This window comes from Coffea arabica, chromosome 2c, assembly GCF_036785885.1.
Source record: "Coffea arabica cultivar ET-39 chromosome 2c, Coffea Arabica ET-39 HiFi, whole genome shotgun sequence".
NCBI lineage: Eukaryota > Viridiplantae > Streptophyta > Magnoliopsida > Gentianales > Rubiaceae > Coffea > Coffea arabica.
The window spans coordinates 29,467,713-29,494,465 of NC_092312.1; the positions used below are offsets into that span (position 1 = coordinate 29,467,713).

A 26,753-nucleotide genomic window follows, 5' to 3' on the forward strand; every position below is an offset into this window, starting at 1 on the left:
CGTAAACAACAAAATGTATAGGCACGTGTAATAATCTTGTAACCAATTTTTAACAGTAGGTGAGGCACATTGAACACTATGTAAATTTAGCATAACACATACAAATCCCAATCAACAGTAATGCTAATCAATTGTAAAGCAATTAGTTCCAATTACTGATTTACATTGCATCCCACTATTTCTCCATTATCATTAGTTCATCTAAAAAAATATTTGCTATCTAACATGATATTAGGACATACTCATCTAAATATCTTCACCTATATATATATATATATCTACTTTTGACGCTTCGTATGTGTCTCAGTTTATCCCAAAGTGATCAGCCATAAACACCTAGTAATAGTATATACACCATAAGATTTGCTTGCTTACCCAAAAAAATACAACTTTTAAATTTCCCTATTCTTTTACATGCCCGAAACCTCCTCACTTATTGTGGAAAGTTTCTCATATAGTTCGTATAATGAATATACCATTCTTATTATTGTGGAAACTTATGACTTCTGTTTATCCTCTACTAGCAATTCCTACCAATAATTGGTTGGACAGTTGTCCTTTACTTTTTTACAAACACTTGTTGTGCAAAATTTTCTTTCACTTTCCTCTTTTATATGGTCCATCAACATATTTAACTCCTAGTATTCATATAGTTTTCCGAACAAACTTTCTATTTTATTTTTTTTATAGTGTTTCAATCAAGTCGTGTGCCTAAAACAAGTACAAGTAAACTTGTTCCACATCATTGTCAAAATATGCAAGTTATGTGATAAGCTTGCAGTATTATTACCTGGGTATGTCCCTGCTTAGTTTTTGCTCCGGATCCCCCATCTCCCATTTCACAATTCAGGTTCATCTTCCCTAAACTTTTTTAGATTTCATACTTTCGAGACTATCCCTTTTTGCCACTATTTCTTCCTTCTCCTCATTGTAATTTCTGTTAGGTGACAATGCATTTCCACCATTTTTCTTCTTTGCCCCTTCGTCTAAAACTTTCTTATTCGATGATGTTATTTTGTCCTATTTTCTAGAGTTGTGGATGAATGAATATTGGCAATTATTTTGGAGGGAATGCAAGGGGCTTTTTTTGTTTCAATTACTGCTTCCTGTTCATTTGGATGGGATTCTATGGAACGAAGTTCTAAGGCTTTGTGACGAAATCTGTTTAAAGTAAAACATTGTTTTTTTATTTTTTGAGCCTTACTAATTGAAACAAGGTCGTTTTGTCTCTTACTTATTCCCTTGCGACGTGGCTCTCACTGAGCCTCTTGTTGGAACATGTGAGAGGACCGCTCCTGAACAATTCATCTGATGACGGACACGCGGCACAAACGGTTGCATTGTATTCATTTTCAACTACGCGTAACTTCTATTGCACATGATGCAACTTACTTTACACATGACGTAATTTTACAACACTTTTTTGTGGGCCCCACACATGGCGTGAAAATCGAGTTACATGCTGTAATTTGAGCCGCACAAATTTTTGAGGCCACATCGTGGCCGTGAACCTTCAGGAACGGTTGTATCTGACAACCGTTCCTGCCCCATTTCCTCTGATGACGGATACGGGGCAGGAGCGGTCGTCAGGCCGACCGCTCCTGAACGGTCTCCTCACAAGACCCAAATGTGAGGCGAGAAATATTCCACGTCAGAAAGCCTTCAACAGGCCCCAAAAACGATGCCATTCCAAACAAAAAAATGTTTAGCCAAAATGGGAACATGACGGACCAAACGGAAGAGTTTCAATTTTGAAAATCAAGTTGAAAATTTGAATCAGCCGCACAAAACAAAACTGAGGGAAGAGAGGAGGCATCCTGATAAAAGTAGCAATTGACAAAAAAGTGGGTGGAGAAAGCTGGGGTATGGTGTTGAGTGAATAAGGAAGAAAGTAAACAGAAAAGTGGAGAGTCGCACAAAACAAAACTAAGGGAAGAGAAGAGGCATCCTGTTGAAGGCAGTAAATTGACAGAAAAGTGGGTGGAGCGAGCCGGGGTATGGTGTTGAGTGAATAAGGAAGAAAGCAAATAGAAAAGTAGAGAGTCGCACAAAACAAAGCTGAGGGAAGAGAGGAGACATCTTGCTGAAAGTAGCAATTGACAAAAAAGTGGGTGGGGAGAGCTGGGGTATGATGTTGAGTGAATAAGGAAGAAAGCAAGCAGTGCAGTGAGAGTGTTGTATGCATTTTGAAACTGGGTATGTGAGTGTTGTATCTTTTTTGAATGTGTGCAAGGCAGGCGGCAAGGTAGAAGCGAACAGAGGAAATTCATCATCTCATGAAGCCAGATTTTGTCGTGCAACTTAATAGCAGAAGCAACTGCGTTCTCTGAATTCGGTGAAACATAAAGCATATGGTTAAGACCAAGGTAACGTGACTGAATATAGTGTGTTAAATGAGTAATATGTAGTTGGTCCATGCTCATCATACAATCTTAGTTTGCCCCTCTCCTGACCATGCAATGTGTATAAAATGGAGGCGTAGGGTTGATTGAGGTGAAGTAGAGGAAAAGACATATATGTGAATAATAAAAAGATGTACCTGGTGTTGTAAGTTAATTATATGATGTAAGAAATATATTACAATGAGTAGAAAATACTTGTTTGGTCCTTAAAACGTAGAAATAGTAGAAAATGCCCAGTTGGCTTAGGCAGTTGTCATTAATGAATGACATAAGGTCCAGTGAACTAAAGAATGTAGAACCTAAATATAATCAGCAGAGTGGATGTACATACAGTTAAAATAGACTTACATCATGTGACCAATACATTACAATCCGTATAACTTAGTGTACATAGAGTTCTATTAGTACATAGATAATGCCGTTGTCTTAAGAGTAAAAGTAAGGTGATGTGATTCATTAATCGTATTGATAAGCATAATAATAGGATTTGGTATATGAGTAATATGTGATTCATAACACATTTTGAATGGTAATATACATTCATCTTGTCGTTTATGTATATACAATTCATGAAATGTTGCAAATTATGGTGTTTGATGCATAATTGATAGAAGCAGAAGTAATGGATTGCAGCAAATTGACAGAAGATAAGATCCCTGAGTTAGGAATGGAATTCAACAGTGAAGAGGAAGCGTACAAGTTTTACAACAAATATGCCTTTAAAATGAGTTTTAGTGTACGCAAAGACTATCTGAATAAAGACAAAGATGGTGTGATCACGTCTAGTAGATATAGTTGCTGCAAGAAAGGTGTGAAGCGCAAATACGAAGGTGATGCGATGCCAAAGAGGACACGAGCGCCGACGAAAACGGGGTGTGGAGCTAAAATGATTATCGTGTTACTTAGAGGGACAATGAAGTACCGTGTGCATGACCTTGTCTTAGAACATAACCATGAGTTGCACATTACTCAATGTTCGCACATGATGCCATCACAAAGAAAAGTGAGTGAGGTTCAAGAATTCCAACCTGAAATAAGCAAGGATGCTGGATTTTCATTGAAATAGAGCCATGAGCTTATGGGAAAGGAGACAGATTTTGGATGAGTAATGTGGGATATATACGGGATGGTAAATATTTATGCTACAACAATGTTATCGTTATACAGTTAATTAATCCATAAGTACCATTCACTATAAAATAACATTATTGTCGTGTCAATAATACAGGTTTCAGAATCGGAGCCGACATCGATTTCATTTTATGAACATATGTTTATGGGATACCGTTCATCAACTGACTCAGTTTCGGTTAGTATAAAATGGGCATGACTTTAACTTTTATTAGATGTTTCTTACAGCACAATTAGTTATGATGATGTTACATTGTGTGATGATTTTGTTACAGCTGACATCCCTCCTGATATACCCTTTTTGTCTGTTTTATACAATTATTTGGTCCATACAAAACTCGTAGAAGCATTCAATGACCCAGTCAGTGAATGACCCTCCAAACGTTGTTGCTCCCGAAATCAAGGAAAGTTCAACGGTATATATACATTTAGTAGATAAAATTTGATTCTTTTTTCGTATCGTAGAGCTATTTTTTCTTTAATTGTAATGGTGGGCACCCGAACGCTGTCGAAGCATGCATATTTTGTAGTTAACATATAATGCTTTATTGACATATTATTTTGTATTATTCAAAAGTCCACAGATTGGCTAATCAGGAGTCTCATGGAAGTATCCCTATAAAATGGATGCACCCCAAATTTTTTATATTTTCTAACCATAACTCCGTCAGAGATATCTTAATGATCTGAAATATCATTTTTGTTATAATGTCTAGTCCAATTTAGCTTTGTAACTGAGCAATATAGGCATTGCTAATGAGTTGTTGACAGTTGAATAGTTATATTATACAATGTATGCGGAGCGTGCAACAATTTTAGAATACTACGATAATGATGCATATCATGTATTTTCACCATCACCCCAGGTGACAAGCTTTTATCATTACCCCACATATTTATGGTGTTTTGTTAATTGGATACTTTGACAGCGTATATCATTAACCGTATGTTTCATTAACTGTATTGGCTGATTTGCCATCGTTACGCATAATAAGAAAGAAATAACACCCAGGGATTGCGACTAACTGTTGACGTCAACTCCTCTCAGTTGCAGGTTGATGAATGATATATATCTATAATTTTTATGAATACAAAATAATTGATTGTTCCAAACAATTGAGTGCTTGTACAAGCACTTTGTTATGTTCGTCTATGTTAAAACTTAGACATGTGGTTTACAATTGTATTAACGATGAATATTACAGATAGTATTACAGGCACTTCAATGGGTATTACTCCTTTAGTACGGAAATGAAGTTATAATTGGCGTCTCGGATTGGTTCCACACGACCACATGCCAAGTAACCGTTTCGCAAAAGAACATGATACTTCGTTGGAACAACTAATTTGAAAGTGGAGTAACTAATATTTAAAATACAACAAATAATCATAACGAGATGTACAGATTGAGTTACAACGAGTTAGGTGTATGTTACAATTCATTACAACTAATGAATTAGCAATCGGCAGCTTTTTGTCTTCTCTAGTTAAAACTAGTGATATTACAACTAGTAATTTTACAACTAATGATATTCCACGATGTTACAATGAGTGATACTATAATTAGTTAACGTCCGATGAACCTTTCCTCTTCTCTTGTTTGTGCAATTGCTCTTAGCACAAATAATAATTCCCTTCCCTCTCCCCCGACACATTAAATTTCTTAGACATTTTATTAAATGCTCTAGTAATTTGCAGTTAGGGTTGTCTCAAACACTTAATTAATTTTCATTGTTGTAACTAAGAACGAACAAAGCTGTAAGTAAGAACGCACGAATTGTAACTAGATATGCACTTTGGTGTTGACCATCATAGTGAGTTGTTGTTGTTCCACTATGAAATATGAAGTTCATGTATTAAGGTAACCATACAATCTCGTTAAACTTAATAGACATAATATTTGGAAGTAGCAAGGTGATTATGTTACAAGGCTCCGATGTTACAATCTCATATGCAGCTACATTTGTATCATACAGGCTTACTATCACATGTGTTGGTAGAATGTACTCGGCTGATCGCAGAACGGTGCTCTTATTTGTTGCACGTGTAGATTTACTTTATCTCAATGTCAAGGCCTCCTAAAAAGCGAAGAACATGCATTTCATATGATTTCATATCTATCGTTGTGTAACAAATTGTAAATCAATTTGTAATAGTTTTCAAACACATTGTAACTAACAGTTTTCAAATACCACTGTATTAATTTTCGAACACACTTTAACATTCCATTAACTATTTTGTAATCATCTTCAAATATACAGTAACTTACCAATAACTATTTTGTAACACTCTTTAAACACACTGTAACTAACAGTTATAATAATAGTTTTGTATTAATTTTCAAACACTGTAACACTACAATAACTATTTTATAACACTCTTCAAACACATCGTAACTTTCCAATAACTATTTTGTAATACTCTTCAAGCACACTATAACTAACAGTCTTCAAATAGTTTTGTAACACTCTTCAAATATAGTGTAACTTTTCAATAACTATTTTGTAACATAATTTCAAACACACTGCAACTAACAGTCTTTAAACAGTTTTGTATTAATTTTCAAACACTGTAACTTTCCAATAATTATTTTGTAACACTCTTCAAACACACTGTAAAAAAACGAGCACTAAATTGTAACTATCTTCATACACACTGTAACTGTTATTATTCAAACAGTTTTAAATGAAATCACATGTGATTATTATCGATTTAAATGAAGTTTGTCTAGTTTGTACTTTATGCAACAAACAAATTGGTGTGTTATGACATCCCTTCCTACAAGTTTTTTATCATGACTAAGAAATGAAATTATTTTCTATATAGGTATCATTATTATGGTATAAACACAGTTAACGTATGTGTCTACCTTTTACAGTCATGTTACTTGAATTACAACATTATGAATAATACAACAGTACCAACCTTTCCTTTTTCGACCATATGACCGCAATCTATATGGTGTTTCTGGGTCATGCAGCTGTGACATCGATGCACTCCCAATCAAGATGGTTGCACTATAGATTGACTTTCTTCGACAGGTTGTGACATTTGCCTTCGAAAGGTGGTTGCACTCCCAATCACTTCACTTTGTATGTCTCCCTCAACAGTATGTACCATCTTAGAAATCCATATCTTATTTAATCTCCACTCAGCCACTGTTATGTAATAAAACCTACACCAATTTCATGCACAATAACCATAACAATCCCTAACCCATGCACGCAATTTTGCAAGCACTTGGTGTGCAAAATTTTCAATACCTTTCTTTCCCCGTGTTGGTTATTATAATATCTATTATGTGCAACCGAAGGTTCCAGTGCATTAGCTATTTTCCACTGTATTAAACAATTACTTCAACCAAAACTACAACAAGTATAATCAGCCCATTTGTTCACAACGATGTATATAGCAAAAGATAACTACAAGTCAAATTGATCCACGATTTATCTGATACCATTGATGTTTTCTTACCTGTGTTTCTTCTGCTTTATCTCTTCTTCGGATCTCCCAACCTTGTACTCCACAATTCCCGTTCACCTTCTCAAGTCTTTTGATATTTGAGTGCCAATCCTAAACTCTCTCCTTCTGCCACTACTTATTGCTTCTCCTCGCCGTGATTTTCCTTCGCAGCCACTCTATTTCTACTACTTCTTGCTATTCCTTGTATAATGCTGCAATGTTGTTTTCCTTTTGCTTTTCTTTCTTGCTCTGTTTTGTAGAATTTTGCATTAATGAATATGGGCAATTATTTTGGAGGGAGTGTGACTTAATTTTTCGTTTTGAGGATTCATTTGGGCGGTAATGGACCAGCGCTTCATGAAACGGTCCGTCAACTCTTTTTCTTTTTGTTTGTTCCGTTTCTCCTCAACTAAAAGCTTCCTGACGTGGAATATTTCTCGCCTCACATTTGAGTCTAGTGAGGAGACCGTTCAGGAGCGGTCGGCCTGACGACCGCTCCTGCCCCATATCCATCTGATGACCGTTTGTGCCCCACATCCAAAAACTCATGCCAAAATAATAATCCAAACTCTTGCTTCCATGTTTGCTTGGCTTATAAGTTATGGCCTCATATTGGCTATTTGATACTTGCTCGGATTTTTTATAGGGTGTTGGAGTGGGAACCTTGTTAGTATGCTTAATTTATATCAAATTTACTATATTTATTACACAGATGCAAGCACTCGCATTTATTACAGATACTACATCTAAACATTTTTCCAAATTAACAACACTTATGCAAATAAATAAATAAATAAATAAAAGAAAAGCTAACACCTAAAGCCTCTTAACTAGTGCCTACCAAACCCATTAAATTTTTACTACAGATTTTCCATGGACTTGCGAGTTAGAAATTTAATTGTGTCCATCTCACAAGTTTCCGCTGCACACTAGCAATGTTGATAGATAATAGTTAACAAAGTATAGAAAATCGTGCAAGGCACGTGCACCCATCCTAGTTGATGAAAATGCATCATTCAGTCCAAAAATCAAAATTTTTAATAGGGCCCTCTTTCCTAAGAAATCCCAATAGGCAAAACCAACCAAACTTATTAATTTAGATACCCAATGTGGATCATACACAATTCAAAATATGATAAATTATGCACTACATGGATTAAGAAAAGACAGGAATGAATTTCTTAAAAAAAATAAAGTCCAAGCTTGATAAAAAGCTGAAAAAAAAATCTAATTAGAGTGGTGGGTTCATGAGGCAAATTGTGGAGAGTAACTAAAATCGGAAGCAATTACATTAGATATGGTGTGGCATTTAGGTGCATGGAGGTGGGCGTTGGCTTGTAGGTGGAGAGTTTAGATATAAAATTAGTGGGGTGGATTGATGGAAGAAAATTTAGGGTGAAAGTGATGGTGGAGATTGGTAGGTTGCAACTAGGCCTATCAATTGAGTTTTATGAGTTGGAATTTAGCATGTTTAAACTCAATTCACATTAAAAAAAAAAAATCATATTCTTGACCCTAATCTCAACTCGTTCACAAATGTAAAACTCATTCTTGGTCCAAGAAATGATTGGGTCATGAGCCATGTTTGGTGTCCCCTTCGCTGTCTACAGATTCCAGTCTAATGGAGAAAGTTCAGGCTCAACAATGCCATAAATTTATTGAGTTAGATAGGCTACATAGGTATTCCATGGAGCTTTAAATTATGCTTGTTAAACAGATCAGAAGCAATAATACAGGCTAAAGACGCCAACAAGCAAAACAAGATGTCAATGGCCTGCATTCTCCCTCAATCAGATGAGCCAAAAAAGTCCTGAATGTGGGAAATTGTCTAGGAGACACGACAACAATATACCTGAGCCAACAATTCAGTCTCATAATTTGGCTAAGAAAAACCCATGTTCCCAAAGACCTTCCAACAAGTAGTAGACTGTATTTACAGTAAAGATTAAACCTAAACCTAAACCTAAGCTGGACTACTTTAATTATTGCCAATTCTGATTCCATCACCAGCCATTGGGTTTCTCCGGAAAAGAAAGAAAGGGAAAAAAAAAAACAGCAGTTTTAAGCCACGGGTTCATGCTGCCTGCCTCATTAATTTTCTCGATATAACTTTTTTTTCCCCAAAGGGTTCTCGAAAAACTAACACAATATACACAAGTTACCCATGTCAAACGTCATCTCAAAGCACAGCATACGCGAGCATGCATAGGAGTATAAAATTGTCCATATAGAGACACGACATATATCCATTGAACCAAACTTCTGTTACTTTTGTGCAAGTACAGAAAAGATGCATACAAATGATCATTTATCTTATACTGGAAACCAATAATCTTTCATCACTACTAAAACTGAAGGTACAGAAAAGATGCATACAAATGATCATTTATCTTATACTGGAAACCAATAATCTTTCATCACTACTAAAACTGAAGGTTAATACAAAAGTCTAGTGATACACCAAAAACTACGAAAAGGAAGATGCAGAATTCAAACTCAATCAACAGTTCAAGAAAATGAGGTCGCAATTGGAGAGATGACTCTTTAAGTTGAAACTATACTAATAATCCGAAATGGCTAAAAATATATTTGAAATAAATCTTAAGAAAAATCTTTCCTTTTGAACTCGATAGTGCCTACAAACACAAAACACCACCTCTTCATTTCACGGTGGCATGTCTCCACAGAAATCAGCAAAAGCCACACGATAAGAGATTACCATCTAATGATCCCTTATATTAAACTTTTCATGCTATATGACTTGCTGGTCTGTAAAACTCTCATGTACCACAAATAAATTCAAATCCCAAATAATTCCAGATTTAGAAGGTGAGTATACTTGATTGATAGATCAAACTATTCATTGATCCATGACCCATGCACAATCATTTTACCAATATCATGACATTGATCAAGGAAAAAATTTCAGCCTATAATAAACTGTCACATTAACAAACTTCAGCACGTCATTGAACACAAAAAAATCCAGGTACCAAATATGCTAAATTTGGAAAAGATAAAAGAATCATATTCCACATAAATCTGCACTCATATTTAACTCCCTTGAATGAAGCATCTGGAAAATATGCTTGGCAATTCTATCATACTCCTTTTCACTAACTCAACAACTACCAACAACTAAGAGAAAGTGTGAAGGGACATTGTGGAGTATCAGCGCTCAGTTCAGGTAACCTTGAAGACATACTATCAACCCAAGCCACTTCAAAGATAACTAAATGAATCTTTTTTTCAATTATTGTGCAAAGAAAATGCAAGATACCTGCTAACAAATTATGTCTGCATCTGTCTATGGAAATCTTCAGCAAAAACCAAATGTTGAAACAAAGGCTCCTTTAAATTGAACCAATTAGAGGACTAACTCTGCCACCTAACTCACAGTCCTACCAATTATCAGTAGAAGAATTTCAAAAGTTACACTTCTCAGCTACAGTAGGCAAGTATACAACATATGATTTATGGATTAGTCAATCCAAGACTACTGAAAAATTAATTACCATATCAACCCTCTACCATTTGATCTAGCATGGCCAACAATGTTCAGGTGCGTACACTAAATTGCACTGGAGATAAAAACAGATAATATGCGCACATTCTTCACCCACAGACAAGGAAAATCTGAGAAAGGAATATTCAACTCTTATTGAGAATAAGTTCATCTGATGAAGGTTTACACAGGATCTGTATTCCTGCTGACTATTTTCATCATCTAAGAAGCCAAATCTCATAATTGGACCTTCCAAGTTCTTCTCTCCAGCTGCCATTAAATGTTACACGTATAAAACCATGAAACAACAGCTCAATAGGCTGTTAAAAGTTTTAATGCTTGGACAATCATGTAATACATGCAACCAAAAGCCAACTATGATTAATAAAGTATCCCCTGGATTTCATACTAAATGTGTAGCATGCCTGTAGCTAATTTATGGTTTAAGAGATCAATAGATCAGCTTCAGAAAAACTAATCACCATCAGGTAACCAATTTCATTACAAGCACATAGTTTGAGAACCACAAATTTGACTATGTTATGACACACTTTTAAGAAGTAAAAGCTACTAATATTACGATTACATTTGCTTTGAGTATTACCAAGAATACCATCCTACAAGAAACTCAGCAATATTCTCGATGAGATCATCACTCTGCCTTTGCTTCCGGTTCACCTGCTTTTCCTTCGACCTTAGCTTCTCCGGAGCAACAGCCACCACCATGGTGATGATGATGGTGATGGTGGTGGTGGTGGTGGTGATGGTGCTGATGTTTTTTACCCTTCAACTGCTTCCTCATATCATAAGCATCCTCCCCATCCGCATAGTACTTGGCCTCCACATCATGAATTTTGTAGCCCAATGTCTCCGTGTACAAATTAAATGCAGCCCTATTACTTTTTCTCACATGCAGCGACACATATTCTGCTCCATACACCTGTTCCAAAGCAAAACAAGAACAAACTTGGATACCAAAAAAGAAACAAAGAAAAATATTTTAAAATAACAGTCAAGCATTTTCACTAAACATGATTGAGTATATTTTAACTCATTCCTTGAAATGCATCAAAGTATCGTCACAGACCCAAAATAAGAGGTATACTATTTCAATCCCCATTCACCAATTATACTGACTCATTCAAACTTAAAAGAGCAAAATACCGCATTAATAGGGTGCTAATAATCCCAACACATAAGCAGATAATCAACTCCAAAAGGGTGCTAATAATCAGCACCCAAGCAGATAAGGATTAATAGAGTGCTAATAATCCCAACACCTAAGGATTTTATATTTTCTCATTAGAAACCAAGTGCTACAGACAACTTTATAGCTTTCTAACCCATAACCAATTTGTCCCTGGTTCAGCAATATTAGACGATTGGAAGGTTCAATCAAAACAGAATTTGTTTACTATCAGACTCCACAACTTGAACACGAGTCAACATAATATAACAAGAGTCCACAAAAAGGCTAAAACTTTCTTGCATACTGGTGTAAATGGGAACAAAACGGACGAATCTTTCATCTTAAATCAGATTTCCCAAAATCAAATTCCCCTAGAGTTGAGTTCTAGCACTCAGGACCATGATAAGTACATATTCAAGTACTGTTCAGAATCATTGGAATCCTTGATGACTCTTTCTCCAATCCTCCAAAGATGGAAACCTTAGTTGATATTCTACTACCAAAAAGAACCAAACACATTCATCTAACATAACAGTCAAGGAATTTTATTAAACATACTTAGATATACATAAACCACACAAAACCTCATTTCCTTGAAATGCATAAAAGCAACATCACGAACCAAAAGAATTCTACTGTTTCAAATTATTCCCCAACCATATGGATTCAATAAAACTTAAGAAAGGCAACAAACCACATTAAATTTGTGAGCTACATAATTCCAAAACCTAAAGTAGACAATGGACTCCCAACACCACAAAGTTTCTCAAGAAACGACTGTATATTTCCCATATTTCTCATAAGAAAGTACTACGGGCAATTTTACAAGCTTATGACACATAACACAGTTGTCATTGGTCTGGCAAAATCAGATTATTGAAATATAGAGTCAAAAGGAGAATAGATTTTTCTTCACGCAATACTATCAGACTCCACAAAGAGAACAAAAGCCAACATAATTTAACATGAATCCATAAAAAGACAAACTTTCTTGCATAAGGCTGTAAATGGATACACAAAGGACGAATCTTTCAGCTCAAATCAGATTTCCCAAAATCCAACTTGCCCTAAAGTTCAGTTGTAGGACTCATGACCATGACAAACTACATGTTCAAATATTCATAACTCTTGGAATCTTGATAGACTCGGTCTCCAATCCTCCAAATATGAAAATCTAGTTAATATTCTGAACAGACAGCATAAACGAAAATCATCCGAAGTCAACGACGATTCCATACCTAAACTCAAACTTCCTTGCATAAGCATGTACTCTAGGGGAAAAAATGACACAATGAGCACGACCCATATCAGATTTAATCAATGCATCCAGCTTAAATTTTAAGGGGAAAAAACCAAAAGCAAAAAATAACATAGAACAAAAGAAAGAAAACCCACTTGCTCCATGGCATTCTGGGCAGCAGTCATTAATTTCGTAGCTAAACCAAGTTTCCTATGAGTCCTCAGAACAGCAAGAGAAGTGATATGGCCATGGCACTCAGAGCTTTCCTCCTCCATCTTAGCCAACACATATCCCACAATTTTCCCATTATAATCTTCAGCGACATAGAGGAGCTGTGGCCAAGAAAGTATGTGGTAGAAGTAGTATTTCATCTGGTAATTCTCTGGTAAACAGAAGAGATTGCAGGCTTGCATTGCCAATAGGTCATCCACTGTTGCCTTGCGAATACAAACCATTGTTAATTCCCTTCGATGATGGATTTTGATTGGATTTCGATGGGATTTTGAAAAGGGTTTCTGGCTTCAACAATTTTCTTGGAATCAATGAATACAAGGGGGTGGAAGAGGGGATGAGCAGAACCAAGTCGCTATAGGAAATAGAGAGTGCTGCTTTGGACGTTGGAAGGTGGCTAGAAAGCCTAAAACTTCGGGTTGGGTTTTTCGTAGAATGGGCTTTGACTGGACAATTTTCAGTTGGGCTGGGTCAGTCATGTTTTGTTTGCCGATTAGTTCGGCCCTCTAAAGAAAATAAAAGGTGCTCATTTTGGTGATTATTTTGTAAAAATTTGCACCCCTTTCCATCTCACTATTATTATTATTTTTTTGTTTTATCCTATACCACGATTTTCTTTCTTTTCATTTTAGGGGAGAGGAAAAGATGGTTGACTACATTAAATGTACTTCATTTTTTTTAGAATATATATAAACAAAAGTCTCATATTTGCTTTATGTGAGTATAAGTAGGGATGCTATCTAGCCGAGTCGAGCTCGAGTAGCCCCATACTCGATCTTGAACTCGATCACAATCTGTGTTACTTGAGTTCGACCTCGAGCTCGAACAAGTATATAAATTTGGATTCGAGCTCGTCTCGATAAAATAAAATTAAATTCGAGCTCGAGTAAATATCAAGTCCGATCTACTCGAGTTCGAGTTTTGAACTAAACTTATAAATATTTTCTCAAAATATATAATATAAATATAATATGAAAACTCGATTAAGCTCGTCGAGCACTTGAGTATTTATTTTTGGAGTTCGAAATCGACTCATTAAATGTAACGAGTAACTCGAACTCGAGCTCGAGCCAAGTTTTTGACCAATTCGCTCGCAAGCTACTCGCGAGCGGCTTGACTTGATTGCACCCCTAAGTATGAGTGTATTTATTTCTTTCTTTTTAAATTTGGGAAACATTCTAATTCTTTATAATGTGCACATTCTAATGCCTACCTTATAATTCAAAATTCCAAGAAAAAAAAACATGTGAAGTTGGAGGATCAGTGGGAAGTTTAGGCTGAAAACCCTCGAAAATACATATCGATATAGATTTTCCAAGAAGCCATTTCTTTGAAACTTTGATTAACTATTGCTTAACAAAGAATTCTTTCTTAGTAAGATTTTGTGCCCCTTTGAAACAATCTTACAGTTAATACTTGACCCACTTTTTTAGCAGGGGAATTATTAGATTTAAGAACCAAAGACAGGGAGAGGGATCTGACAATATATACTTAAAAACATATTCTTAATTAATACCAAGCGAGATCAACAAGTATCTCAATTTATGTCATATAGCAATTAAGCGAGCAGCCTTTTTAAGGTTCTTCGAAATTCCATACTTGATCTAACATTACAATTTATCCAAAACATTTAACTAGACATATCAATGGATCAGATCTTATCCAAATCTAATCTAGACCCAGTGTATTTGCGTGGGATTTGGATTTAATTTCTTAAACTCAGACCCAAACCCTGTAAAAGAGTTATGGATTTGGATAGGATTTGGTTTTCTATGATTCATATCCAAATCCAAATTCATATCAAACCCTACTCAGACCCATATATACGCATTAAATCCTTATACTATATAAGATTGAGTTTTGGTCAAAGAATAGGTTGAATTTCAACCGCATAAGTGAGGGCATTCTGGGAATGTGAAATATTGTGTATTAGTTTAAAAGCTTTAGGTACAAGTTAAGGAAGCATGTATTTAGGTATGTTTACTGAAATGACCCCATTTAATATATTTAAAGTTGTCATTGATGAGCCATCTGGGTATTGATGGAATGTGTAATTAGTGTGCAACTGTTTTTGCATTTTGTACAACCCATATATGTTTGTGTGTTGGTGTAATTACCGGAATATCCTTTAACTACCAATAATTCCCCTTTTCAGCCGCAGATAACCGTTTGAGATGTTGCTTTGTCTAAAACGTTTGAATGACAATCTGATTTAGGAAATGTGCCAACGATTTCTCTATCAATGGTAGGAACCCATTTCTCTATCATTTATAATTTGCATTTATAAGCCACAAACGTTGGTTAGTTTATCCCCTTTCAGTTTCAGGAGTTAAGTTTTCCCTTTTCGCCTTTGGCTACAATGATTTGCCTCATTATTTTCTCTTCCATTCGAGCTTAACTCTGAAATACCTATTATTTCGTCATTAATTACACCCAATTCAATTGCCGAACCGTTGGTATGTTAACGCCTAAACGGTTAATTATCAATTTCTCCCTGTTTGCATTCCAGGATTGGGATAATTCTACCTGGTTTCATACTAATCAGTTCAGAATGCTCTTCAATCCCCAGCTACTTCTGGTGGTTCAGCGTGGGGTTAGATTTCACCATTCCAATTTTTCAGTTCCTTCCTTAATTTTGTCGATGTGTTCTTAGTACCTGCAATTAGCGACTCTTATCACGTTGCCTAGCTACAAGATAGCATTTTTCTCGTCGCCGAACCCCAATTAGTCTGGGTTGGTTATAATCTTATAGGTTTGGAACAACAGCAAGAAAGAACTCTCAGTGGGGATTCTGGAATAAGGTTGGTTAGCTTTATGTGTTGCTCTGCTTTTCTGCATTTTCAACGACCTTCAATTTGACACAATTTTATTGTAACTTTGTGTGAATTGATTGATTATATCGTTTATCTTTTCGTACTAAATTTTATTTCTTCTCACAATTCAACTTTTCGTACTAAAGTTACAATTTAGTGCTAAATACCTCTCAAATAATAGCACTAAATTTGAGGAATTGAGAGGTATTTGGAGCATAATTAGCACTAAATTGCTTAACTAAATTCAAAGGAAAAAGGAAAATTTTTGAAATTTAGAGAAATTTGGAGTAATCTATGAATGATTTTTTAATCACGTCATGTTTATTCAATTGGAGTTCACCATATCCAACAGAGAAGATATCACTATTATTATACTATTAAAATTAAGGGTGCATTTGATAAAACTGAAGTTTGAAAACTGAAATCTAAATCCATTAAATTATTGAATTGTTAAGTATTAAATCAAATACATTCGAGTGTATGTCATATTCAGTGATAAGTGAATAACTTATTACTTATTTTTGGGGAATTCAGTGTCACTTAATTCTTTCAAATGTTCAATTTTTAGTTAACAAACATGTCTGAACATGTTAAAATTTGAATTCGTTAAGTTTAAGTGTCAAATTGGGTTATCAAATAAGGCCTAAGTAATAAACAAAGAATATACAGAAACAATCATAGTAGATTTGTCTAGAAAGTATTGAATAACTGTCTAATCAGGAGATCCTTTGTTTTTTTCTTTTAATATAAATAAAAAAATATGTGGAATAAAATTTATAAATTTGGAACAAATTTTGAAGCTTTTATTACACTCTTCATTTATTAACATCAATACAAAGTAATCCATTGATCCCTCTTTGATAGTCTTTTTTTTTTTTCATTTGGGCAAAAATTGTTATATAAGTGGCCACTCAAGAGACCCTTTATTATTATTATTATTATTATTATTATTATTTGGTCAGGAGTGTAGACAAAATTTGGAGCAGATTTTTTTTTGGTAAGGAATGCTGACGAAATTTGGAGCAGAATTCATACTAAAATGTTAATCTAAATTTATATTTTCCTAATGGGTAAAAAAGAGAGTATCAGTCCAAAACTAGGCACCATGTCTTTTTTTTTTTTTAAATTTATTAGGCTCAGGGCATGGCAAAACAGGAACAAATTATGGCTCATCATGCATTTTTTTTTCTTTTTATTTACGCTTAGATCATGGAAAAATCGAAATAAACTGTGGCTTGGGGGCATTAAAAAGCCACATGCAGCACAAGGGTGAAACACTAAACGAGAAAGGAGAAAAAACAAAAGAAAGAAGTAGGCAGCAAGGGAAATCTCCTGCCAAAATTATCCCTAAGGTCGCACAAAATCACCAAAGAACCGGCAAAACACCAAGAGGGACGACACTTTACTGTCCCCCTCAGCCTTCTGCGCTTCTAAATAATGAATATATGCAAATAGAAAGTTTATGTAAAAAAAAAAATTTAGTAGAAATGATGAGTACTTGGATAGCAGAAACATAATATTGAAGAACAAACTCCACGTCCTACGCAACATACACATGACTAATTTAAAAAGTGTCAAAGGACTCCAAAACTAGGAAATCAATCGACATCTCCGTTCACTCGATCAAGACTATCCTTTGAGAGCTTCCCATTTGACATCTGCCCAAACGCACCAAGTATTGCAGCAGAGACAGAATTTGCATGTCCCACATACTGGTAAACAGTCATCATTAACCTCACATCTTGGAAGAGGAGGTTTTCCCTCTACTCTAATCACCTCATTTGATAGTAGGATCCCAGAAGCAAGAATTGCAAGAATTAAGAAAGAAATGAGCCGCATTGAAGATCCCTTCATGTATTCCGATTTTTGAAGGATGTAGTAAACGAAGATAATATGAAGCATGTTATATATAAAAAAAAGGGTTAATCACGTTTTATTCCCTTAAAGAATATCTTATTTTTCAATTTATCTCTTAACCTTTAATTTTGTTCACTTAATTCCCTTTAGGACAAAATTGCCCTTGCATTATTTTAACTTTTCGTTTATCTTGTTTTCCTTTCTTTTATTTATTTTTCTCTTTCTTCTATATTTAATTCTTCCTTTTTTCCACAAAAATCTTCACCTTAATGATTGAAATTAAAAAAGAGGAATTGCAGAGATCTATCTTCTCCTTAAATGATTAAAATAATATTCAAATTACTTTCCTAAAATACAATTTTTTAGCCTTTCAATTCTTTTAATTTTGGATTTTCCTCTTTCCTTTCTAGTTTGTCATTTTATTCTCAAGAAAATATCATAAGATGAAATTGTTTTTCTTTCTTTTATTTCTTTTTCTCTTTCTGCTCTCTTTCATCCTTCCCAATAGAAATTCCATTTCAACGAAAATTTTTGTTTTGAGTTTGTAATTGCATATTTATGGGTGAAGGTTTAAAAGATATCAAAAACTAATTTTGATTTTTTGTATGACGCCATGTGTCACAAATTTCAATTGATGATTATTAATCAGGTCACAATTTCATCTTAAGATATTTTTTTGGGAATAAAATGAGAAACTAGAAAGGAAAGAGGAAAACCCAAAATTAAAAGAATTGAAAGGCTAAAAAAATTGTATTTTAAGAAAGTGTTTGAATATTTTTTTAATCATTTAAGGAGAAGATAGATCTCTGCAATTCCTCTTTTTTAATTTCAATCATTAAGGTGAAGATTTTTTTGGGAAAGAGGAAGAATTAAATAAAGAAAAAAGAGAAAAAGAAATAAAAGAAAGGAAAACAAGGTCAATGAAAAGTCAAAATAATGCAAGGGCAATTTTGTCCTAAAAGGGGTTAAGTGAGCAAAATTAAAGGTTAGGGTGTAAACTGAAAAATGTGGTATTCTTTAAGAGAATAAAATGTGATTAACCCTAAAAAAAATTACTTACCTACTATTGTTTATGTACTCATGGAATTTATTTACTTACCTGTCACTATATTTTATTTATTATTTAAATATGAAATATATGCAAATAGAAAGTTTATCTAAAAAAGATTACTTACCTATTATTGTTTATGTACTCATGAAAGTTATTTACTTACCTATCATTATGCATTATTTGTTATTTAAATATACTAAATATATGCAAATAGAAAGTTTATCTAAAAATGATTACTTACCTATTATTGTTTATGGTTAGATATAAATGATAAGTAGGCTTGTCGATAAAGTTATGCAAGTCGGACATGCTCAAATTTAATTCACATAAAATACCATTCTTTTGACCCCAGGCTCAATATAGCTAGGCTCACTAATTTGTAACTCATACTCGACGCAGGTAATGGTCTAATTCGAGTAGGCCCAAACTTACATAATATATCTTTCATGTTAATGAAATCTAGTTAAACGATATAACCAGCTTACCCATAAGCAATCTATGATATCTAAATAAAGTCGCAACATCAAAAAAGTTTCGAATTTGATGACGAAAAGTATTATATTTTACATAACATTCATAAATTTATTGACTAGAGATAGAAAGAACAAAATTTCCCATAAAATTATTCATTTAAAATACAGTCATTTTAGTACTTTAGTAATGGGTACTAAAATATTACAATCTATTTCACAATATATCTATCAGAGGGGCCAAATTCACGCCTCTCCAAAACTAAATCAATAAATCCACACCCCATGTACTCCATGGACAACAATTCTTTCATCTATTAAATTTATTTGATTCTTCTTATTGTTACAAGTATCATATGTTGACAAAACAAAAAAAGGGGAAAAATGTTTCCACTTAAAAGAGAATATTTTGAAATACTTTACAAGTGTTTAAGAATATTAATTTTTAATTTATATTTTAATTTAGAAATCCAAAATTTTCAATTACAAATAAGCACATAAATAGCAAGGTCTGCATATTTAAAATCTCTAAAATTAAAATCTCAATAGTTTTCAAGATGGAACATTCAATCACAATAACTTTTTCGTGCAAACATCTATAATTTGATTATGTATAAATTAGTATTAAAAATTCTTCAACAAAATAAAAGTAGTAGGCTCATAAAAGGAAAGAAGAAAAGTTATATTAAAGTAACTTCGAAAAAATATTGGAATGATATATACAAGAAAGAAATTTCTCTATAGAGCTAACATAAAGACTGAAGGATATAATTTTTTTCCTTTAGAAAAGATACAATTGTTCCTTTTTATGGATAACTTTTTTATACATTATCAGTGTATAATTTTTTTTTACACTAGCAAAGTTTAAATCATGGCACATTGCATAAATTCAAATTTGAAATTCAAATCATGCATATGTGACATACATCTAAAACTGCTAAAAAGTAAAATAAATCACTGCATTGTTAGTGCACAAAAACTTAATCCTTTTTTTGTTGTTCCTGTTTTCTTTCTATAGAAAGATAATTTAAATGCTATAAATAGTTTTGGTTTAATGTATAAAAACCAATGGCACTAATGTCTAACAAATGTATAGGGTGAGTATTTAGTATGGGGGAGTATGGATTATGCCTCTTACTATATATGCCCTAATATATATATATATATATATATATATATATATATATATATATATATATATATAATATGCGTATGTGTGTTTGAGTGTGAAGTATCCCACCTAGACCTAGAGTATTTGCATAGGATTTGAATTTAATTTCTTAAACGCAGACCTTGCTCAGATCCAAACCCTATAAAGGAGTTATAGATTTGGGTAGGGTATGATTTTCTATAATATATATCCAAATCCAAATCCATACCAGACCCTGTCCAGACCCATATATATGTAATTAAATTATATAATGGGTCTAGGCAGGGTCTGGTATGGATTTGGATTTGGATATAGATCATAGAAAACCAGACCCTACCTAAATCTATAACCCTTTTATAGGGTTTGAGTCTGGGCAGGTACATATTAGTAAGGAAAAAATATCAAATTAAAGAAAAGTGTTAGATCAAAATCTCTGTCCTGTAAATTATAAGAAATTTTAGTATATATATTAGATATCAAAATTTTATATTTTAGGTTTCCTTGAGGATTTCTAAAATAGCTTCATTTCTTCCTCTAATTCTATTATCTAGGAATGCCAAATCAATTGGAGTATTGGCCTACCTACGAACATCAATTGTAGAGACTGCTCTAGGGTTACGAAGAGATTGCTCTATGGTTATCTAGGCTATGTAATTAGACATGGCGGCCGTCTGGCTGCCCGCCTCCATCGTTGGACCTTCAGGAACGATGGAGAAGTCTTTTGCGGCTGTTGTGGCTGAGGACGGGGATGTTTCTCCTACACCAGATGTGGGTTCTCTAGGGCTAAATCGCGGAGAGCTAGCGCTGCTACTCTCAAAGAAGGATATAATGGCATTGTCTACACTATATAAAAACATTTTAGTTGGGCGATTCCCTCTCAGCAGACCGCCAATGGATATCATCCGAAAATTCTTCATCTCCTTGGGGTCGAAAGGTTCTTGTTCGGTTGGATTACTTGACTCCCACCATGTTCTTATTCGACCAATTTTGGAGGAAGACTATACGCGGCTCTTCGTGCGAAGAACATGGTTCATTCAAATTCTCCTATGATGATATCTAAATGGATTTCAACGTAAACAAGGAGGCCTCTATTGCTCCAATTTGGGTGCCGCTACCCGCTGCTCAAACTGGGATCGCTACTTGGTCGCCCTTTACAAGTAGATTCAGCTACAACATCGCTGAAAAGGCCATCTATTGCGCGAATGCTTGTTGAGGTGGATGTGGCGAAACCCCCCATCAAATGCTTATGGATTAGAGAGGATGAGTTTGGGCAATAGCAACGAGTAGAGTACGAAAATTGGCCTTGATTTTGCGGGTTTTGCGAGAAACTGGGGCATGCTGAGGGTGAGTGCTTCAAGAAGAATCCAGAGTTGAAACCAAAGCTAGAGAAGGTGCGGATCCAGACACTTGTGAACTAGGTGTATGTGCCGAAGTCTCAAGTTCTAGAGAAGAAGGAAGTGTCGCGGGACCATGGGCACTATCAAGATGGGGCAACGGCAGCAGTACAGCCTGTTAGAGAGAAGCAGGTTGTTAACATGGGGTTGCTGTCCCAAACTTCAAAAGGGAAGGGTTTGTTGCAGGATGATGGGCAGAGACAGCTGCAAGTGCCATGCGCTGCTATACAACCCAATCAGTTTGATCAAATCTCACACGAGCTTGTTGTGGTAAATCCTGACACACATGCGCTGATTGCTGGAGAATGCTCAAAGTTCCATGAGCTGATGGGGGAGGCGGAGGTTGAGAGGTCTCCCTTCCGAGGTTCTGATAAGACACTGGTAGGAGGGAAGATGCAGTGCGACCTGAAAACATCCATAGAGACAAGCCCAATTTACACTTCTAATTCCTTTGCGGCTCTAGAGTTGATGGATACGGGGGATGGGGATGTGACCGAGGCTGATGGTAGTCTCTCTGCTAGAGTTTCTCCATTGGGTTCTCCACGAGTGTTGCCGCTATGCCGGAGGAAATCTATGGATATGATAGGAGATGTTCATGAATCTATTCAACAACTAAAGGCTAATCACGCTACGTTGGAGTAGGGGTTGAAGAATTCGGCTCTTATGGATATACACATGCCGCGGGGTGCTACAATCGATGCAAAAGATGTAGAGCTGTTGAATAACCTTTCAAAATGGTCGAGGCGGTCGATCAATTACAATAAGCGCATGCAACAATTTCTTTCACAAGCTAAGTCTTCCTTGATTCCCAATGATGATGGCCATTAACATTCTTGTTTGGAACATACGAGGCATTTCCCGAATTGATTCTCAAAGTTTTTTTTTTACATTTGTGCAAAAAATAATATAAAGATTTTGGTGTTGCTTGAACCTATGATCGATACGTCTCAATTAAATTCAATTAGTCGAGTGCTATGGTTCTCTAAGTATTAGTCTTGTTTGGAGAATAAAATCCGGGTTTTGTGGAAGGATGAGATGACCTTGAGTTCTCATATGTTTGGCGAGCAATTAGTTCACTTGGAAATAGGATGGTTGGGGTTGACGTTCAATTTTTTTGCAATTTATGCCAAATGCACGAGAGTAGGGCGGAGGGATTTATGGAGTATGATGGCTATGGTACAAAATTGCAATTTTCTAGTCCTTGGATGGTGGTAGGGGACTTCAACGTCATCTCTAAGGCTGAAGAGAGGTATGGTGGTGCCCCTTCGGATTCTAGAGGAGTTTAATAGGGCCATTTCTAGTGCAATTTATCCAAAGTCAGCTTGATGGGTCGTCTTTTACATGGACAAATGGAACGATGTGGCAATGCTTGGATTGGGCTCTAATGAATGTGGAGTGGCCACGGTTATTTGCTTGTACTAAAGTATTGCACTTGTTGAGAGGGCGCTCAGATCATGCCCCTTTGCTAATACAATGTGAAAATAAACACATAGAGGGTCGTCTTTCTGCTTTCTTAATGTATGGTGAAGACATCCAGATTTCCTAACAGTTGTCAAAGATGCTTGGCAGGAGCCTATTCAAGGTCGAGAGATGGTGGGCTTCTTTCAGAAGTTGATGAATATCAAGGTAAAGCTTAGACAATGGAATGCGCGGGCTTTTGGAAACATTTTTTCTTCGGTTAAGGATGCGGAGGAGAAGCTTAGGTTGAGGAAGGGGGAGTATGACCAAAGCCGTGATGAGGAGTCTAGGGTGAGATTGGCAGAGGCACATGCAGGTCATGCTCGAGCTTTGTCGATGGAGTGTAAGTATTGGAGACAAAAATCGGCAATTAAGTGGATTAAAAAGGGGCACACCAACATGAAGTTTTTTCACTCTATAGCTTCCTAACGCCGCAGTAAGAATTTCATTGCTAGAGAGAAAGATAAGTCTGGTTAGTAGCTGGAAGAAGAGGAACATATTAAAGAATCTGCTATCAGGTATTATGAGAAATTATTCCAGTCTAACTGTATAGGTAGGGTTTTCCCTCTGCTGGAATTTCCTTTGTCGCATCCGCTTCAGGAAGATAATGACCTCCTGATGAAATTGCCTACATTGAAAGAGTTGAAAGAAGTGGTGTTCTCAATGTCACGGGAGAGTGCTCCTGGGTTCGGGGTAGGCTTCTACCAGGAGTGTTGGGAAATAATCTGTAGGGACCTTCTACAAACGGTGCATGCTTTTTACCAAGGAGCCTAGCAGCCCAGAGGGTTCTCAAGCTCAGCAATTGTTCTGATTCCTAAGCTACCAGGAGCATTGTGTTGGAAAGAATTCCGACCAATAAGTCTATGAACTTTAGCTCCAAAATACTTTCTAAGATCCTGGCCGACTGGGTAAATTCTTTGCTGTCCAAATTCATAGCGCCATGGCAGACAGGGTTTGTCCCGGGCAGAGGGACTAGTGATAATATTTTGCTAGCGTAGGAAATAGCCATAGAACTGGATCGAAAGTTAAGCAACCCAAATTTAATGTTGAAACTGGACATAGAAAAGGCATATGACTGGGTGGAATAGACCTTTCTTTTATTTATGTTGCGTCAATTTGGGTTTCATGGTTAGGCAATTGATTTGATTTTTTGAACCTTGTCGAATAATTGGTTCTCGGTGTTGATTAATAGCGCACTAGCTGGTTTTTTTAAATCTTCAAGGAGTGTTTGTCAAGGTGATCTGCTTTCAGCGGTATCGTTTTTGCTGGCCTCAGAGTTCCTTGGTCGGGGGCTACTCCATTTGTTTATGTAAAATAAAAGTAGATATTATGTCACAGCAGGATCAAAAATGCCGTATCTTGCCTTTGCAGACGACATATTGATCTTTGCTAGATGCTCGGAGGATTGCATGGACGCTCTTGCTGAATTTTTTGCCCAATACCAAGAATATTCGGGCCAGTGGGTTAATGCTCAAAAAAGTTCATTTTTTATTTTGAAAAGGCAATAGATAGTCAGGTGGCTATGGTGTTTTCAAATCTACACTTTCAATAGCACTTTTTCCCTTTCACTTATTTGAGAGCTCCTATTGCTTGGGGTAGGATCATGTGCATTTTGTTTGATTCAATTATCACTAAAATGAGGGATAGGCTATTCCACTAGAGTTCTAAGTTGCTATCAGTTGGGGGTAAATTAATTCTATTGAGACATGTTCTCTCTTCGATACCTATGTAGTTATTACAGGTTGTATAGCCTCCCAAGTCAGTATTCCAACAATTAGCCAGAATCTGCAACTCATTTTTATGGGGCAAGTCTATGGAGTCTAATGGCATACATTGGATGTCATGGGAGAGAGCTTGCTATCCACTAGAGAAGGATGGGCTTGGATTTTGATCCTTTGAAGATATGTCCTCATTGTTTGCATGTAAGTTGTGGTGGCGGTTGTTGAAGAAGGAATCTCCACAGGCAAAATTTATGCACGCGAAATATATTAATGGCTATCATCCCCTAAAAGTTCAGGTTCAGAGACCTCCCCCAGTTTGGAGAAGATTACAAGATATTCGTGCAATGGTTAAGAATAAAATTTGGTGGTGTATGGGTAAGGGCTTTGTTGATTTTTTGGCATGATCGTTGGTTAGATGCCTCGACCCTAACGGATACGGTTCCTTTACGTGATTCCCCTCACATGTTATTGGCTGAGTTCTATGGGACGGGGTTGGAACGTGGAGCGTCTAAAGGAGTGGTTGCCAGTGGCACTTGTTGCTAGTAGGGATGCACGTGAGTCGAGCTGCCCGCGAGTAGCTTGCGAGCAGCTTGGTTAATGACTTGGCTTGAACTCGATCATATCGAGTTCGAGCCGAGTCTCAAGTTACTCGAGTATGCATTCAAGTCAAGTTCGAGCCCGGATTTTTGTAGTATAATTTAAATAATATATAAGTATTATAATTATAAAATAACTATTATGGGTACAATTTATACTGAATTTACAAGATTGATCAAAAAGCTCGATTGATCAGTTTACTCGATTCGATAAGGCTTGACTCAAGGTCGAGCCTTATCGAGTCGAGTCTCGAGCTTTTAAGGATTTCCTTGAGCCAAGCTCGAGTTGAGATTCTTCGACTTGATCGTGCTCGAGCTCGAGAATAATCAATTATAGGCCGAGTCGAGTTCAAGTATAGCAGTATTCGAGCTCAAATCGGCTCGAATACACCCCTAGTTGTTAGGGTCCAGGAAATTCGACTGTATCCGGACCAAGAGGACTACATAGTATGGCTCAATTTCACTTCTGGGGATTTCATGGTTAAGTCCGCTTGGGAGTCTCTAAGGCGATGGAGGAACATGTCTACAGTTGACAGGTTCATATGGAACAAACTTGTTCTATTAAAGGTTCCTTTCTCTCTTGGAGAATTGTGCGGGGGTTTGTACCTGTGGAATTAAACCTCAAAAAATGGGGATTCAAGATAGGCTCATGATGTGTTTGTTGTGGGGGACATGAAGAGTCTTTGACTCATTTATTTTTGACTAGTACTGTGGCTTATGAAACTTGGAATCATTACAGTTGCCGGTTTGGCATTTTGGACATCAGGCCTACGTCCATCTCTGCCATGATCTTATCTTGGTTTTTTTCATCTGCATTTGCATCCACAGACCATGTTAGAGTGTCCTTACCAGTATTAATCTTATAGGTTCTATGGAAAGTGCGGAATCAGGTATGTTTTGTAGGTGCACCATTTGAAGCGTCCCAAGTTATTGCTATGATTGATCGATTTGTGGAGCAACTAGGAAGAATAAAGATATTTTCGGAGTCCAGCTTTAAGGGAGACCTCGGAGACTCTTAGGCCAGATTTGTTAGTAGATCTTCACGGATGGTACAGGGTATTCTAGTGGCGTGGAGGAGGCCAG

The 26,753-nt window shown here is 35.9% G+C and overlaps 2 protein-coding genes across 2 annotated transcripts; one reads left to right on the forward strand and one right to left on the reverse strand.

Annotated features, from left to right (window-relative positions):
- The first annotated feature begins 3,024 nt into the window (after positions 1–3,024).
- LOC113724235 (protein FAR1-RELATED SEQUENCE 5-like) lies at positions 3,025–3,468 on the forward strand. The gene has a single exon (XM_027247157.1). The coding sequence runs from the start codon at positions 3,025–3,027 to the stop codon at positions 3,466–3,468; it is 444 nt and encodes a 147-aa protein (XP_027102958.1).
- Positions 3,469–10,964: 7,496 nt separating this feature from the next.
- Positions 10,965–13,541, reverse strand: LOC113727158 (N-terminal acetyltransferase A complex catalytic subunit NAA10-like). The gene is made up of 2 exons (XM_027251168.2): positions 13,085–13,541; positions 10,965–11,440 (listed from the first exon to the last, which is right to left on the reverse strand). The coding sequence occupies exons 1-2, from the start codon at positions 13,382–13,384 to the stop codon at positions 11,153–11,155; spliced, it is 588 nt and encodes a 195-aa protein (XP_027106969.1). The 5' UTR covers positions 13,385–13,541; the 3' UTR covers positions 10,965–11,152.
- Positions 13,542–26,753: the final 13,212 nt, after the last annotated feature.

Excerpts from the sequence above, each read along its gene's own strand:
- LOC113724235 (XM_027247157.1), top strand. The coding sequence starts at position 3,025 with ATGGATTGCAGCAAATTGACAGAAGATAAGATCCCTGAGTTAGGAATG.
- LOC113727158 (XM_027251168.2), bottom strand. The coding sequence starts at position 13,384 with ATGGTTTGTATTCGCAAGGCAACAGTGGATGACCTATTGGCAATGCAA. Across the intron at positions 11,441-13,084 it reads CCCAGAATGCCATGGAGCAA|GTGTATGGAGCAGAATATGT; the intron begins GTGGGTTTTCTT and ends GCTTTGGAACAG.